Below are 12,919 nucleotides of genomic sequence, written 5' to 3' on the forward strand. Positions count from 1 at the left end.
CAATAACGCATGGCACCAATGGTGTCACGAGACGGGGCATAATATAAGAATAGTCATTTCAAAAGGGAAAGAGATCACAATTGTTAATGGTCGAAGTAAATCCATACTCCAGACCAACTGCAAGTCTCAAACTCGCCCAACAACTAAAAACTGTAACAACTGCCAATCAAACCAAAAAGAATGGGAAAGATACATGTGGCAGGCAGTGATTGGATAGGATCTATGAAACCACATCATCTGGTGGGCCTCACTAGCTCTACCCCACCTTAGAATAGATCTACAGGGACAGAAATCGACACTTGGATGATTATCAGCCATTGGATTATACTCTAGAAACTCACTAGCTCGATCAGTCCTGAGTCTTGTGAAAAACAGAAATTAATGACTTTAAGAGCATTTTAGGGTTCTAATTCAACACAATTAATCAAAAGTATTTGTGCATGTCATTCCACTTAACCCCACCACTAACGACTACTAACCCTTCTCTCTCTAAAAGGTAAGAAAATTACAATAATAAAAGAAGAAAGATAAAAGAGGAAAGAAAGCTCCAACAACGGAGAAACCAAACAAAAGAGTCAGTCATTCATAAATCAACCAAGAGAGAGAGAGAGAGAGAGAGAGAGAGGCTTTTCTACAAAGTCTTGATTACATTAACGTGTGAGGAGGAGCATCAAAGCTTCAATTAAAGAAGGATATGGGCATAAGGAGCTATCATCATGTGGATGACATGCCTTTCTTCCTGCAAGCTCCAACCTTCATTGAATGGCTTAAGCCATCATCATCATCATCATCATCATCATCATCATCATCAATCTCTCTTCCATCTTCTTCCTCTTCTCCATCATCTTCAATAACTCAACAAGCTCAGTTCATCACAAATCCCTACTTTTATCATCAGCAACTACAGGAAGAAGAGCTCCTTCAGCAAAATAACAGATGCCTACCTCTCCTTAGCAAGCTAAGTACTGAAACTTATAAGCCCTTGAAAGAAGAGGCCATTGAAGTGCAAGAAGAGAGTAAAGGTTTCAAGGATGAGAAACTGGAGAAGGTTACTGTGGCGTTGCACATTGGGTTACCCAGCATGGAAGATTCTGATCAGAACACTGATCAAATGAAGCCCTCAAGCTATACGGAAGAGGAATCCATGAACAAGAAGAATCTTGAAGGTCTTCGTCCATTGAGCACTGAAAGTAGGTTTTGGATCCCCACACCAGCTCAGATCCTTATTGGGCCAACCCAGTTTGCCTGCTCCATCTGCAACAAAACCTTCAATAGGTATAACAACATGCAGGTAAGACTCAGATCTTCTTGACATATATATTTTTAGTGTTCCTTTTCCAAGCTCCTTTGGGTGATGAAGACCACATCCTATACAGTCCTATCCAATGATTTATATATTGCCATAACGAATTTTAATATTCAGAAAAAAAAAAATTTTCCTTATTTTCTTGTTTCTTCGATTTCAATTTTGGTTCCTTCTATAATATTGATTATCACTAGCTAGTTGTTGTTAGCCAGGTAGGACTTTGGATGTATTTACTTTCTCTATAGAGAGAGAGAGAGAGATTGCAAGTATAGCTATTTAAGAATACTTGCACCATTCTTGGCACAAAATCATGTCCCCCCCCCCCCCAACTTGGGGGGCTTTTGTTCCTTTGGCTAGCTCAGATGTTTGGGGAATACAAATGGCCAATTAAAATCTAGAAGATAATTGAAAGCATCTGAAGTAGTTAGATTAGTTTGGCACTTTTGATAGTATAAACCAATACTCTCTCTCTCTCTCTCTCTCTCTCTCTCTCTCTCTTCTGAGGTTGGTGCAACCATGTTTTAAGGATAGGTAAGTTTCAAATCTTAATTACGTATATAAGGGTAACATTTTAGTTGGCAAAAATAAAGTTCAATGATTCAAAATAATGTAAAGACCTATATAGTATTAAGTTACATTGTCATGGCTATTATTATGGGAATTAAACCAAACTAGGAGGAACAATACTGCTATAAAAGGTTAAAGCTAGGATTGAAGGGTACCCTTCAAGATTTGTTGAAAGAGAGTATAGATACTCCAAAAGTGACTATAATGTTACTCCAAGAGTGAGTATTTTAAGGTTGAGATTAATGTGATAAGAGCTTCCTTAATTTAGTATTTGCTTCCAATAGCATTTTTAGTTAATTGATTGAAAACATCAATTCTACTAGTAGGTTCCAGTAGCTCACCTCTGTGGACATACCTAAAGATGTCGAGCTGGTGACCATTTGGTGGACCTCATTGCATGGTAGAGGGTTCACAAGAATGGGCAGTGTAATCATTACTTACACAATTCATCATTAATATCCAACATTGTGATGAAGGAAGTAATAATAAATCAGCTCCAGGCTCCCCCATAAACCTCTCCCCACCCCCCAAAAAAAAAAAAAAAAACCCCAACCCCTACACCTACCCCAACCCTTTTTTATCATCACTAGCCAATTGAAGATGCAATATTTTACTAGTTATTCATCTCATGAAGTATGTGATTTTGCTCTCAAGTTGAGTATTAGACCTCTCCAATGCAGGTAAAGTTTTGGATAATTCTTCTTCCAATCCTGTATTAGGTGTAAGCGTGACATTGATATGAAAGTTTACTGGATGTACTGCTCTGTTCTCTTCTAAGTAATCTCAGTTCTTTTTTTTAAATTTTATAACTAAAACCATATGTCATATGCAAAACCTGTGCGCAATAGATGGATAAGGTTAATTTATTAAGCTAGACATGGTGAGATGTTGGGAGTAGTATAATCCTACATCGATTATCTGGGACCTTGGATGCGTCTTAAAATACCCTTGGGTCATTTCCACTCATGCCTTTAACGTTTTGGGTTAGCCCCCCAAGTCGTATTTCGTGGAATTTCCTACTTTGTTTAAAATGGAACTAGAGTCATGTGTCTGTTGTCCTCCTTAAGATGTATAGCTATACATGGGAGAGTGTCGCGATGTTGGGACTTGAGAGTTTTAGAGGTATTTCATGGGCTTTACAACTTTAACATAACATAGCCAAGAGAAGGCTTGGGATCTTATTTTTTCTGTTTGCTTTATAAGATTTCTTACTCCACACTTGTGTAGTAAGGTGACAATACATTTCCTTCATATGATCTTCTTCTTCAATTGCCTTTTCTTCCAAGGATAAGTGCAATTTAACAATTATGATTTGAAGACCCAAAGGTGATCATTAACTATTGGGTTATTGCAGATGCATATGTGGGGACATGGCTCACAATATAGAAAAGGACCAGAATCACTGAGAGGAACTCAACCAACAGCAATGTTGAGACTTCCTTGCTATTGTTGTGCTCAAGGCTGCAAGAACAACATCAATCATCCTCGAGCCAAACCTCTGAAAGATTTCAGAACTCTTCAAACTCATTACAAGAGAAAGCATGGAGTAAAGCCATTCATGTGCAGAAAATGTGGCAAGCCATTAGCAGTAAAGGGTGATTGGAGAACACATGAAAAGAACTGTGGGAAGCTATGGTATTGTACATGTGGATCAGATTTCAAACATAAAAGATCACTAAAAGACCACATTAGATCCTTTGGAAAGGGTCATTCTCCACACCCTTCTCATAAAAACTTCGACGAAGAAAAAGAATGTGTCACAGGATCTGAAGACGAAGTGGGTTCAGGGAGACCATAGAAGTCTCTATGGTCTACCAATGTTTGAAGCTCTATGAGCCTTGAGCCTTTTATCTTTTCTTTTGGTTATTAGGTTATAAGTTTTGTGAGCTTATCTAAGCTTGTGCTCGGTAACAAAAAACTCTCAACAAGTGTCTTAACTGCAGGGAACACAGAGAGAGCCGTTTGCTAAGGAGCATTGGCAGATTGATGAGCCATATAATAACTTCAGACAGTTTGGTAAGTGGGTTTGGTAAGTAGGGTGAAGCATGGTTGTGAAGTAGCCGAATTTTCTTCAGCCTCAAGAACTTAGCAGCATGAAGGTTCAAGGTTTTACCAAGAATCAGGTGATCTGTGATCTTTCAATGGGGAAAATTTGTCCACTTCATTGACTAACTAGATAATCTTAATATAATAAATGGATTGTTCTTTCTCTCAACATCCACTTGTATGGAGTATTGATCTATTATTTATGTTTGTAAATATAATCTTTGATAATGTAGCTGGTCAGGGTCTGCTCACTTCTTGATGTTTACCTTTGACACCTCTGCTGATCTATTTCATGATTTCTTGCTTAAATTTGAGCCTTAGCTCTATTTCATATTTTTGGTTATTCTATAAAATTAATGACCCCTTTGGTTGAGAAGTATGGACTGTTAATCAGTGACAAGTTTGAAGTTACAGTTGGTATGTATAGTTAGTCTCATTTGTATACTTCTGGTATATGTTACTGGTGAAGCCTAATCTGAGTTCATTTAGGAAGTAATGTTTACTTTTCCCTAATATTGGCAGTCTCACTCACCCGAGCGTGGCGTAGGGGAAAGACCCAAATTTTTTGGGAGTCATTTATAGTGAGGGTAGATTTGTACTTTCAGAATTAGGGTTTCTTTATATTGTAATGCGTCAAAATGTTATATATAGGGTGTGATCTCATAACGAGGTGCGTGTTAGGGTTTTATAATTTCTTCAAAAGAATAATGGAAGCTCTGGTTTATTGTTCGGCCATGAACATAGTCCATCTTGTGTGAAACACACAAATCATTGTGTTCTATGTGTGTGTGATTTTGTTTCATCTTCTCTTTCATTTTTATTATTCTGATACATTAATAAATCCTAACAAAATATTGTAACTTAATGTTAAAGCCATAAAAAATAATTGACTTGCATCCCACCTTTGGCATGACCATTAGCAAAGCACTGGTTACCGATTTGACTAAAGGATCCACCTTCGGCAATAACATATGCAGAGAACCTCTAGCCAAATAAGCTTTGAAAGAAGACCTAATTATAGATAACATAATTAAGAGATGAAACGAAATCTATGTCTTCTTAAAGAATCCCATACAATATACTGACAAAATTAAGATGAGCATTCCAAAAGAAAGACCCAACCCTGTGCATAATTTCATGGGTTTGCCTACACAATCGTCATACTAGAAAGGCATATTTGCCTTATAATTTAGGCAATTAATTTATTTGTCTTAATTTGTTTTCACTGTTTGTTACTTTGTCCCTACTCTTGATATTTTTGGCTTTATCAACTCTTTTTATATCCATTCATCCCTGGAACAACTCAAGAACTTGATGATTTCCTCTTTTTTTTGTTTTGGTTGCTTTCTTGTTTAAGGCTTTAAATTAAATAGTGAAATTGGAAAAGACTTCAACACATACTCAAACCTAGTGTTGTCATGATTCTTTCTTTTGAAATCTAGTGGTTAGACAAGGCCAGACACCTTACCTTAGGGTGTCCTCAACTCCTGAGAAAGATTTTTTCTCTTTGGGGTCATGGACAAGCAAGTTGTGGTGCATGATAATCATGGTTGTGGTTAAAAATGGCTTTAAGCTCAAACAAAATTAAGTACAGTACTGTTGATAAAAGGAAGATACAATCATTTCAAAACCTCTTTCTTCTTTCTCAGCCTTCTTTTTGCAAAGGCAAAGATAGGAACTTTCACTAGGGTCCTACTTGAGGGGCCTTAACTAATCCACTAGCATTCCCCTTTATTTCTTTTTAAATGTTTCTTTTTACTCATATATCCTATCACCACTGATAGGGTTTCACCCCATTCCCATTCACAATCCAAGGTGTTGAATTATACAAACCACGAGTCTTAGCTTTAACCTCACAGCTGCATATTGAGGTAGGTATATCGGTCATAGCCCAAACATGAACACAGGTGTTGTGGGTATGATGTCTTGTATTTGGTCGCTTGTGTAAGTGAGTTGATTTCAAAAAGCCATTAAGAGGTTGAGAGCCCGAGGCCTCAAGGACTTAGTGTTATATGGTATTTTGGTAAATTATTTGCATAGAGTTTCGTTATATATTTGTAGTGAGGATTCTCTTTCTGTAATCAATTGGGAGAGTCATGAGAGCAAACGGTTATAACCCTATTCTCTATTGATAGTGAAGCAGATCCTCATCTCAACTTGTTGAACCACGAAATCTTTGGATGATTGTGCATTTGCAATTCTCATTCGTTTTTTACATCATTATAGGTTTTCATTTTCTATATGTACAGAGGAACACACAAAATCCTTAATTTGCATCAAGAACACTGTAAAATACAGGTAAGGGAAATTTACAACCTATATGTATAAGTGTGTTTACAATAAAGATCCTTTGATGAAAGGATAAAGATTGAGAAGAATATTACAAATATGGGAAGTCTATCCCATTGAAGAGATAGAGATTGAACAGAAATGGAAACCGTGTGGTGTCTTAGAATAAGGACTGATGCACACGTAAATTCAATAGAAAAATTATTTTGTGTGATGTTGACTAGCTAGGCTGTAATGCTCATGAGGCTCACTGACTTTGAAGTTCATAAACCAAATTACCAATTGAATTAATACTACTAGGAGTTGGTGGGTGAAGGGCACAAGAGAGAGAGAGAGAGAGAGAGAGAGAGAGAGAGAGAGAGAGAGAGGAAACGTTTCTTATATAATAATGATATGTTGAGACCAGAGAGCGTGCGTAGGGTTTCAGTAATGGGTTTTGAGCCCCAGATTACCATCAACCCAGGAGACAAAATGTACCTTCTACTGAAAAAAAATCTTTGTGAGCAAAGAAGGATTGTCCAGGGCCCCCAGGCTCTTCTCCTCGGGTGGCCCATGTCTTAACTAACCTGATCAAGTCCTACACCAAAAGCTACAGGAGACATTATGGCCCATCTCTTAACGAAGCTGCAAACCCTCAGCACCAAAAGCCTCTCTCTCTCTCTCTTCAGCGGTTTCTTTTAGGGTGGGCTTGACCAGTTGAAAAGGTGTGATAGAAAAACCGAGAGGATGTTTTAGGCCCGGCCCTGGGGTTGGGGTGGTGAGTTGGGAGGAATCAAATAGAGGGAATGAATTAATGGCCACCGAGTTTTGTCGGAGAATAGAAAATGTTTATTCCTTTTAAAATAAATAAATTTTCAAAATCAATCAGATAATAAAGCAAAGAAAAATTACATGATTACTCATTATTGGGTTTTTTTTAGGCTATGTTTGGTAGCCAAGAGAATAAAAGAAAAGAAAAAGAATCTAGAAAAGAAAAGAAAAGAAAAGAGAAGAAAATAAATGAAATGGTGAGAAAATAGAAAAAAAAAATTATTTATGTTTGATTACCATTAGTAGAGAAGAAAATTAAAAAAGAAAATTTATTTTCTCATGTTTTCTTGTGTTTTTGACAAGACATTTTTTTTTTTTTAGAGCAAAAGAAAACTTTACACTTCTCAAGTGGAAATTTGAAATTCAAAAACCGAATCTTCTCTTGGATCAGAACATGCCAAGCACAAAGAGAAATTCTTAAACCAAGAAAAAAGTACAAATTTCTACTAAAAAATAGTGATTCTCCATACAATCAGGTATTCTGATAACTGAAACTTTCAGTACGTAGTTTTGTAAACCTAAACATGATTTTGGATTTTTTTTATTAACTAAAACATTGAGTGGATAGTTTTGTAAACTTAAACCTTCTTGTTAATAAAAAAAAAATTAAAAATAAATAATCATGTAATTTCCTCAAAAAAACATAGCGAAAGCTCGACACTCCCAAGAGTTGTACAGCTCTCCCTGCCTCATACTGTTTTGACCTGAAAAATGGATTAATGCCCGAAACACACATGCCACATTAACTCTTCAGGCATGAAACTTGGGCTGGTCTGGCCCAAGTACTAATCAGTTTAGCCCTGGAATTAGCCCGACTTTTTGTGGCAGCAAAAAGGTTGAAGGCCAGGCCAGTGTAACCTCGCCCTACCTAGCCCGATGACCTACCTAGATCGAGCCCAAACTGTAGAATAAAATTATAAAATCGTTCCCATGGTTTGAGATGTCAATATTGGATCCACAGTATTAGGCTATACATATTTATATCGCAAACCACTGACCCTGATGCTGATCCTGGCTAAGACTGTATTGGTGAAACAATATGGATCAGGGGTAAAACTGTCAAAATCCCCAATTTAAAAAAAAAAAAAACCAAGGGCGAACAGCAAAATTTGTCAAATTCATGTCAATACATATTAATATCATATCGGTTTCTAAGATGGAAAACCAATACCCCAATCTGATACCATGCACTCAAATAGTTGTGCATACCATTATTTAATTGAATTAAGCTATGAAATTTGATAAATCCAAGTCAAGTTTCACTATCCAACGGTCAGCATTGCTACATCAGCTGTCCACGTGGTGCAATAAGGGTGGACCATTAAGGAAAGGCTTGGGCGAAATTGAGCCCAACTCGAGGCCCATAAGTTCAACCTGACTGTTCCTTCTTATGATTAAATAAAGGGTAATTTACAACGCCACCCCCTGGAGAATGCCAATATTAGAGGGACACCCCCTCTCTTTCACCAAATTGGACTCGGACCCCCTACCGTTAGTCAACGTTATATGATGCTTTGAAATGACGTTTTTGCCCTTATGAGTAAAAACTGATAAATTAGACATTTTTCATTATCCCTAAAAAAAACCCCTCCTTACCCTTTTATCTCTCCTTCTCTCCTTCTCTCTTTCTCTCCTTCTCTCCTTCTCTCCTCTTCTCCCTACCTGCGACCAAGGGTTCAGACGAGTTCCAGCAGAGATAGAGAGGGCAGTCGCCGGTGCTTCTTGAACTTGATTCGTCAAGAGATAGGATATATGTCGTCATCAGTCCGTACTGGGGACTTCTTGAACTTGATTCGTGCCGCGCGGTGTCGGCTACTTGTTGGGTGGCTGTAGAATCTTCCTGGAAGGAGTGTCCGACGCTGACCGTCTGAGCAATCTGTCGGCCTTTGAAGAGAGAAGGCAGTGGGACCCTCCATTCGACGTGCCACAAAAGCCACAGCCCGTGCTTTCCTTCATGGGGACCCTCTTCTCCTTCTCTCCTTCTCTCCTTCTCCTTTTGTCCCCGGCGAGTAGTGCTTCCCATCCAGTTTCTGTCGCAGGCGAGAAGATATGTTTGTTTGTTTTTGTTTTTTTTTTTTTTTTTTTCTCTTCTCTATTTTCCCCATTTTGATCTCTAGTTCTCTATTGGGATTTTGTGTGCTCAACGAGACGCCGAAGATAGACCCACGAACCTGCATATGCCGTCGTGGAGGGGGTTCGCTGCCGTAGTCACCGTCGTCGCCGTCGTCGAAAGAGTGTTCGCAGCCGCCGTAGTCGCTGGAGGGGGTTCACCGCCGTAGTCGCTGGAGGGGGTTCACCGCCGTAGTCGCTGGAGGGGGTTCGCCGCCGTAGTCGTTGGAGGGGGTTCGCTGCCGTAGTCGCTGGAGGGGGTTCGCTGCCGTAGTTTCCGTCGTCGCCGTCGTCGAAAGAGTGTTCGCAGCCGCCGATCTGCAAGCCTACCCGTTCTTCTTCTCAACTCATTGAGGCTGACTTGGGAATAGAACCATTAAGGGCAATTTTGGTACTCCATTATTTTGAAGGGCAAAATGGAATTTAGAAAAAATATTAACTGCTGATGTCAGCATTCTTGGTATATTATGTAACGTTGACTGACGGTAGGGGGTCCAAGTCCAATTTGGTGAAAGAGAGGGGGTGTCCCTCTAATATTGGCATTCTCCAGGAGGTGGCGTTGTAAATTACCCTTAAATAAAAGAGTTGGCCAACAAGGTCCTCCTATAGTGTGGTAGGCATGGTTTCAAGATTCAGAATCCGATCTGTTCAGAATCGGGAATAATCGACCCGGCCAATTCACATCAATTTCGCTGATTCTGCCGATTCAGGCTGATTCAAATTGAGAATCAGCACTTACCGTTTTGATGCCCGATTCCAATTTTTAAAACCCTGATGGTAAGATGATGAAAGTTGCCCAACAGCCTTCACTATGAAGCCACAGTTTGGCAAGGGAGTTCTCTGCACAGATACTGAAGCAGAAGCTCCCAGATATGGCTTCAAAGCAATCGATAGAGGGGTTCTTGGTCTTGGCAGTTGCATCACTCCCCTCCAGGGCTGTCACACTTTGTTTCATCATAGACCATCTTAATGTCAATTGAACCCCACTATTTATTAAACTGCTATTAGCCTTCTCCAAGAGCCATTTCTGAATTAATTGAACTGAATTCTATATGATGCCTTACCGGAGAAAAAAGTTCTATATGCTGAAAGAAGGATACAAGTACTTTGTTGGGGATATGATGTCTTGTATTATATCACTTGCATTTGTGGACTAATTCCAAAGGGCTCGAGGGTTTTTTAGGGTTAAATGGGCACTTCGGTAAGCTATTTGTATAGGGCTTCGTTATAAATTTGTAGTTAAGATTTTCACGACGGCTGTAACCCTATTCTCCGTCAACGGTTGTAACCCTATTTTCCATTGAAAGTGAAACAAATCTAATGTAACCATAGATATAAGCAATCTTGTCGAACCACCTAAATCTTTATGTTGAATTATTTGATTAGTTTGTTTGTGATTTCCATTTGTTCATTCTATTGTTCTAGGTTTTCATTTTGTTCAATTGAAAGAGAAGAAGATAGGGATGAAACTTGCAAAGGTTGTGGAGCAAGAGATCTGCAGAGCACATGAAACCGAAGGGGAAAAATAGAATAAGCAGAACTGCACTCATTAATGGATCAGACAGAAAAACAACATATAAGGGAAATTTATATATTCAACTAATCATGCATATACAGCTCTCCAGAATGTTAGAATCTCAATTAAGCAAATATGAGAGAACTAGCTCTGTTACAAATGCGAAAGCTGCTGCTTCTGCAACTAATACTTTTCTGCCATTAGAGTGTACTAAGCATAAGGTTCTGTTCAGAGAGAAACCTACAAGCCGCCAGAAGCCACAATTGATACGGTCGATGCTGGCATTCCTATGGGAATCATCGGAATAGCATTGGAAACATCTGAAATGGGTAAAAGGCAATTAGCGAAGAGGGCACTATCCGTGGTGGTTATGAAACTTTCCCGGTAATATTGTGGAGGGATGTCCTCAACCACCTTCAAATCAATCTCAAACAGATCATCCTCCTCCATGGTTTCTTCTATTTCTGATCCTCCATCGTGGTTATCTATTTCTTTCTCTGCGTACTCTTGCCTCACGATGGATACAGATACAGATAGAGATACAGGACAAGCCATTGCTCTTTCTTTGTTCACTGAAAGTAATCGATCAAGTCAATATATATATATATATATATATATATAATAAGGGAGGGTTGCAGGGATCAGTGGGTGAGGGTGTGGGAAGATGGTAGGTGAAACGGTTTTCAACAAATCTGAAACGATGAAATCGGGAAGTTCAAAGTTTCAAAATTTCAAAACACGAGCCTACCCATAACGCATCCGGTGTCCACGTGAACGTAATGCTGACATATTTGCAGACATTAAAGATTTTTGTGTTGTGGGGGTTGGTGGTGATCCGAACTCCCGGACTCTTGCTGCTGTATTCTAAAACGGTTCTGGTGGTTAAGGGGAGTTAGACATTCCTTGTCACATTATCTTGTTTTCTTGTTTGCATCACGGTTTTAGGTATCGGTTTGGTATCAGCCGGCACCATGGTTTCAAAAATGGGATCAGGATAGGTGAAATCCCCAGGATGAAATCGTATCAGTCGGACGGAGTCTTGACCTATTTGATACCAATCCAATGCTACGAGGATATATGATAATTTGGACATAATTACCAAATGTGGGCGCCAATTAACTGCTCAAGTGAAAGTCACTAACGTCTAAGGGCATGTAAAATTGATACATCGTGGTTACTACATACTGCTGTGATGACCAGTGACTGCAGTAGACCGGTGGTAGCAGACTCAAGAGGTGAGAGGGTAGCCTCCGAGACTCTATGTATGTCCCAAACAAAATAACCCCTGACATATTCCACAAAGACCACACAATCACAAATGGAAATTTTTCTACCGAGATGGCCAATATTTCCCATACATAAGGAGAACACACTTCCATTCTTCTACAGATAACATGAGAATAACAATCTGTTAGTAGATGTGATGTGATATGGTTGCCCTGAACAGATGGGTTAGTCAATCAGGTAGATCATCAGAAAAACAATCTGTTACTATGCTACCAAACACAGTAACAAAACAAAACCTATCCAACTGCCCAAATAAGGAAAGGACCTTCAAAGAAGAGTTCGTGTATCCACCAACAAATCCTTTTTCTTACAAAATTTTGAGAAATGCCCCACCATTAGAGGCAATTAGATCACCAAAACAGTTCAATTATGTACTTTTCTTTGTGGTGTCAGCGTTTCAAGATAATCTGAGTAGCAACAGGTCATATGGTTAAGTTTAAATTTCCCACCAACCAGGTTGACTCCTGGCCCAGAGTCACACACACAGACAACCGATTATCATCTACTACCAACCTTTGTGTTGGGTTTAGGGCACAAAACCATCATGTGCAAAGCAACATATAAGGGTCTTTTTTTCTCTTTTCTTTTTTTTTCTTTCTTTTTCTTTTTCTTTTTTTTTTCTTTTTTTAAAAGGGTATTCATTACTCCCACAGGTTCATATTGACCCCATAACCGCATGAATCGAGTTATATCGGGATTGAATGAGAATCATTTAATTTTCATTGAAAGTAATGAAGAGTACTAAACACCCTGTGTGAGTGACCCCAAAGAGGTAAAAAGAATCGAACTCAGAACCACACGTTTCCTGAGGCAAAGATCCTTTACCAACTCAGCTACCCCCTTGAGATTAAGCAACATACAAGGTTCACAGTGGTATGGGTTTGCCAAAGTTTGCCGCAAAATGTAAATATCAGCAGCAATTAGGATGCAATTGGGCTGGGCTGGCTGGGTTTTTTTTAATTTTTTTTTCCCCATGAAAACCCAACCTT

General features: G+C 39.0%; 2 protein-coding genes across 3 annotated transcripts in view; both read left to right on the plus strand.

Annotated features, from left to right (window-relative positions):
• The window catches only part of LOC122073790, a 96,075-nt gene that overhangs the window by 48,001 nt on the left and 35,155 nt on the right, over positions 1–12,919 (plus strand). The gene's annotated exons all lie outside the window — the stretch shown is intronic.
• Positions 600–4,250, plus strand: LOC122073793 (zinc finger protein WIP3-like). Its single transcript, XM_042638424.1, has 2 exons — positions 600–1,291; positions 3,228–4,250. The coding sequence occupies exons 1-2, from the start codon at positions 695–697 to the stop codon at positions 3,669–3,671; spliced, it is 1,041 nt and encodes a 346-aa protein (XP_042494358.1). The 5' UTR covers positions 600–694; the 3' UTR covers positions 3,672–4,250.

This window comes from Macadamia integrifolia, chromosome 3 (assembly GCF_013358625.1).
Source record: "Macadamia integrifolia cultivar HAES 741 chromosome 3, SCU_Mint_v3, whole genome shotgun sequence".
Classification (NCBI taxonomy): Eukaryota; Viridiplantae; Streptophyta; class Magnoliopsida; order Proteales; family Proteaceae; genus Macadamia; species Macadamia integrifolia.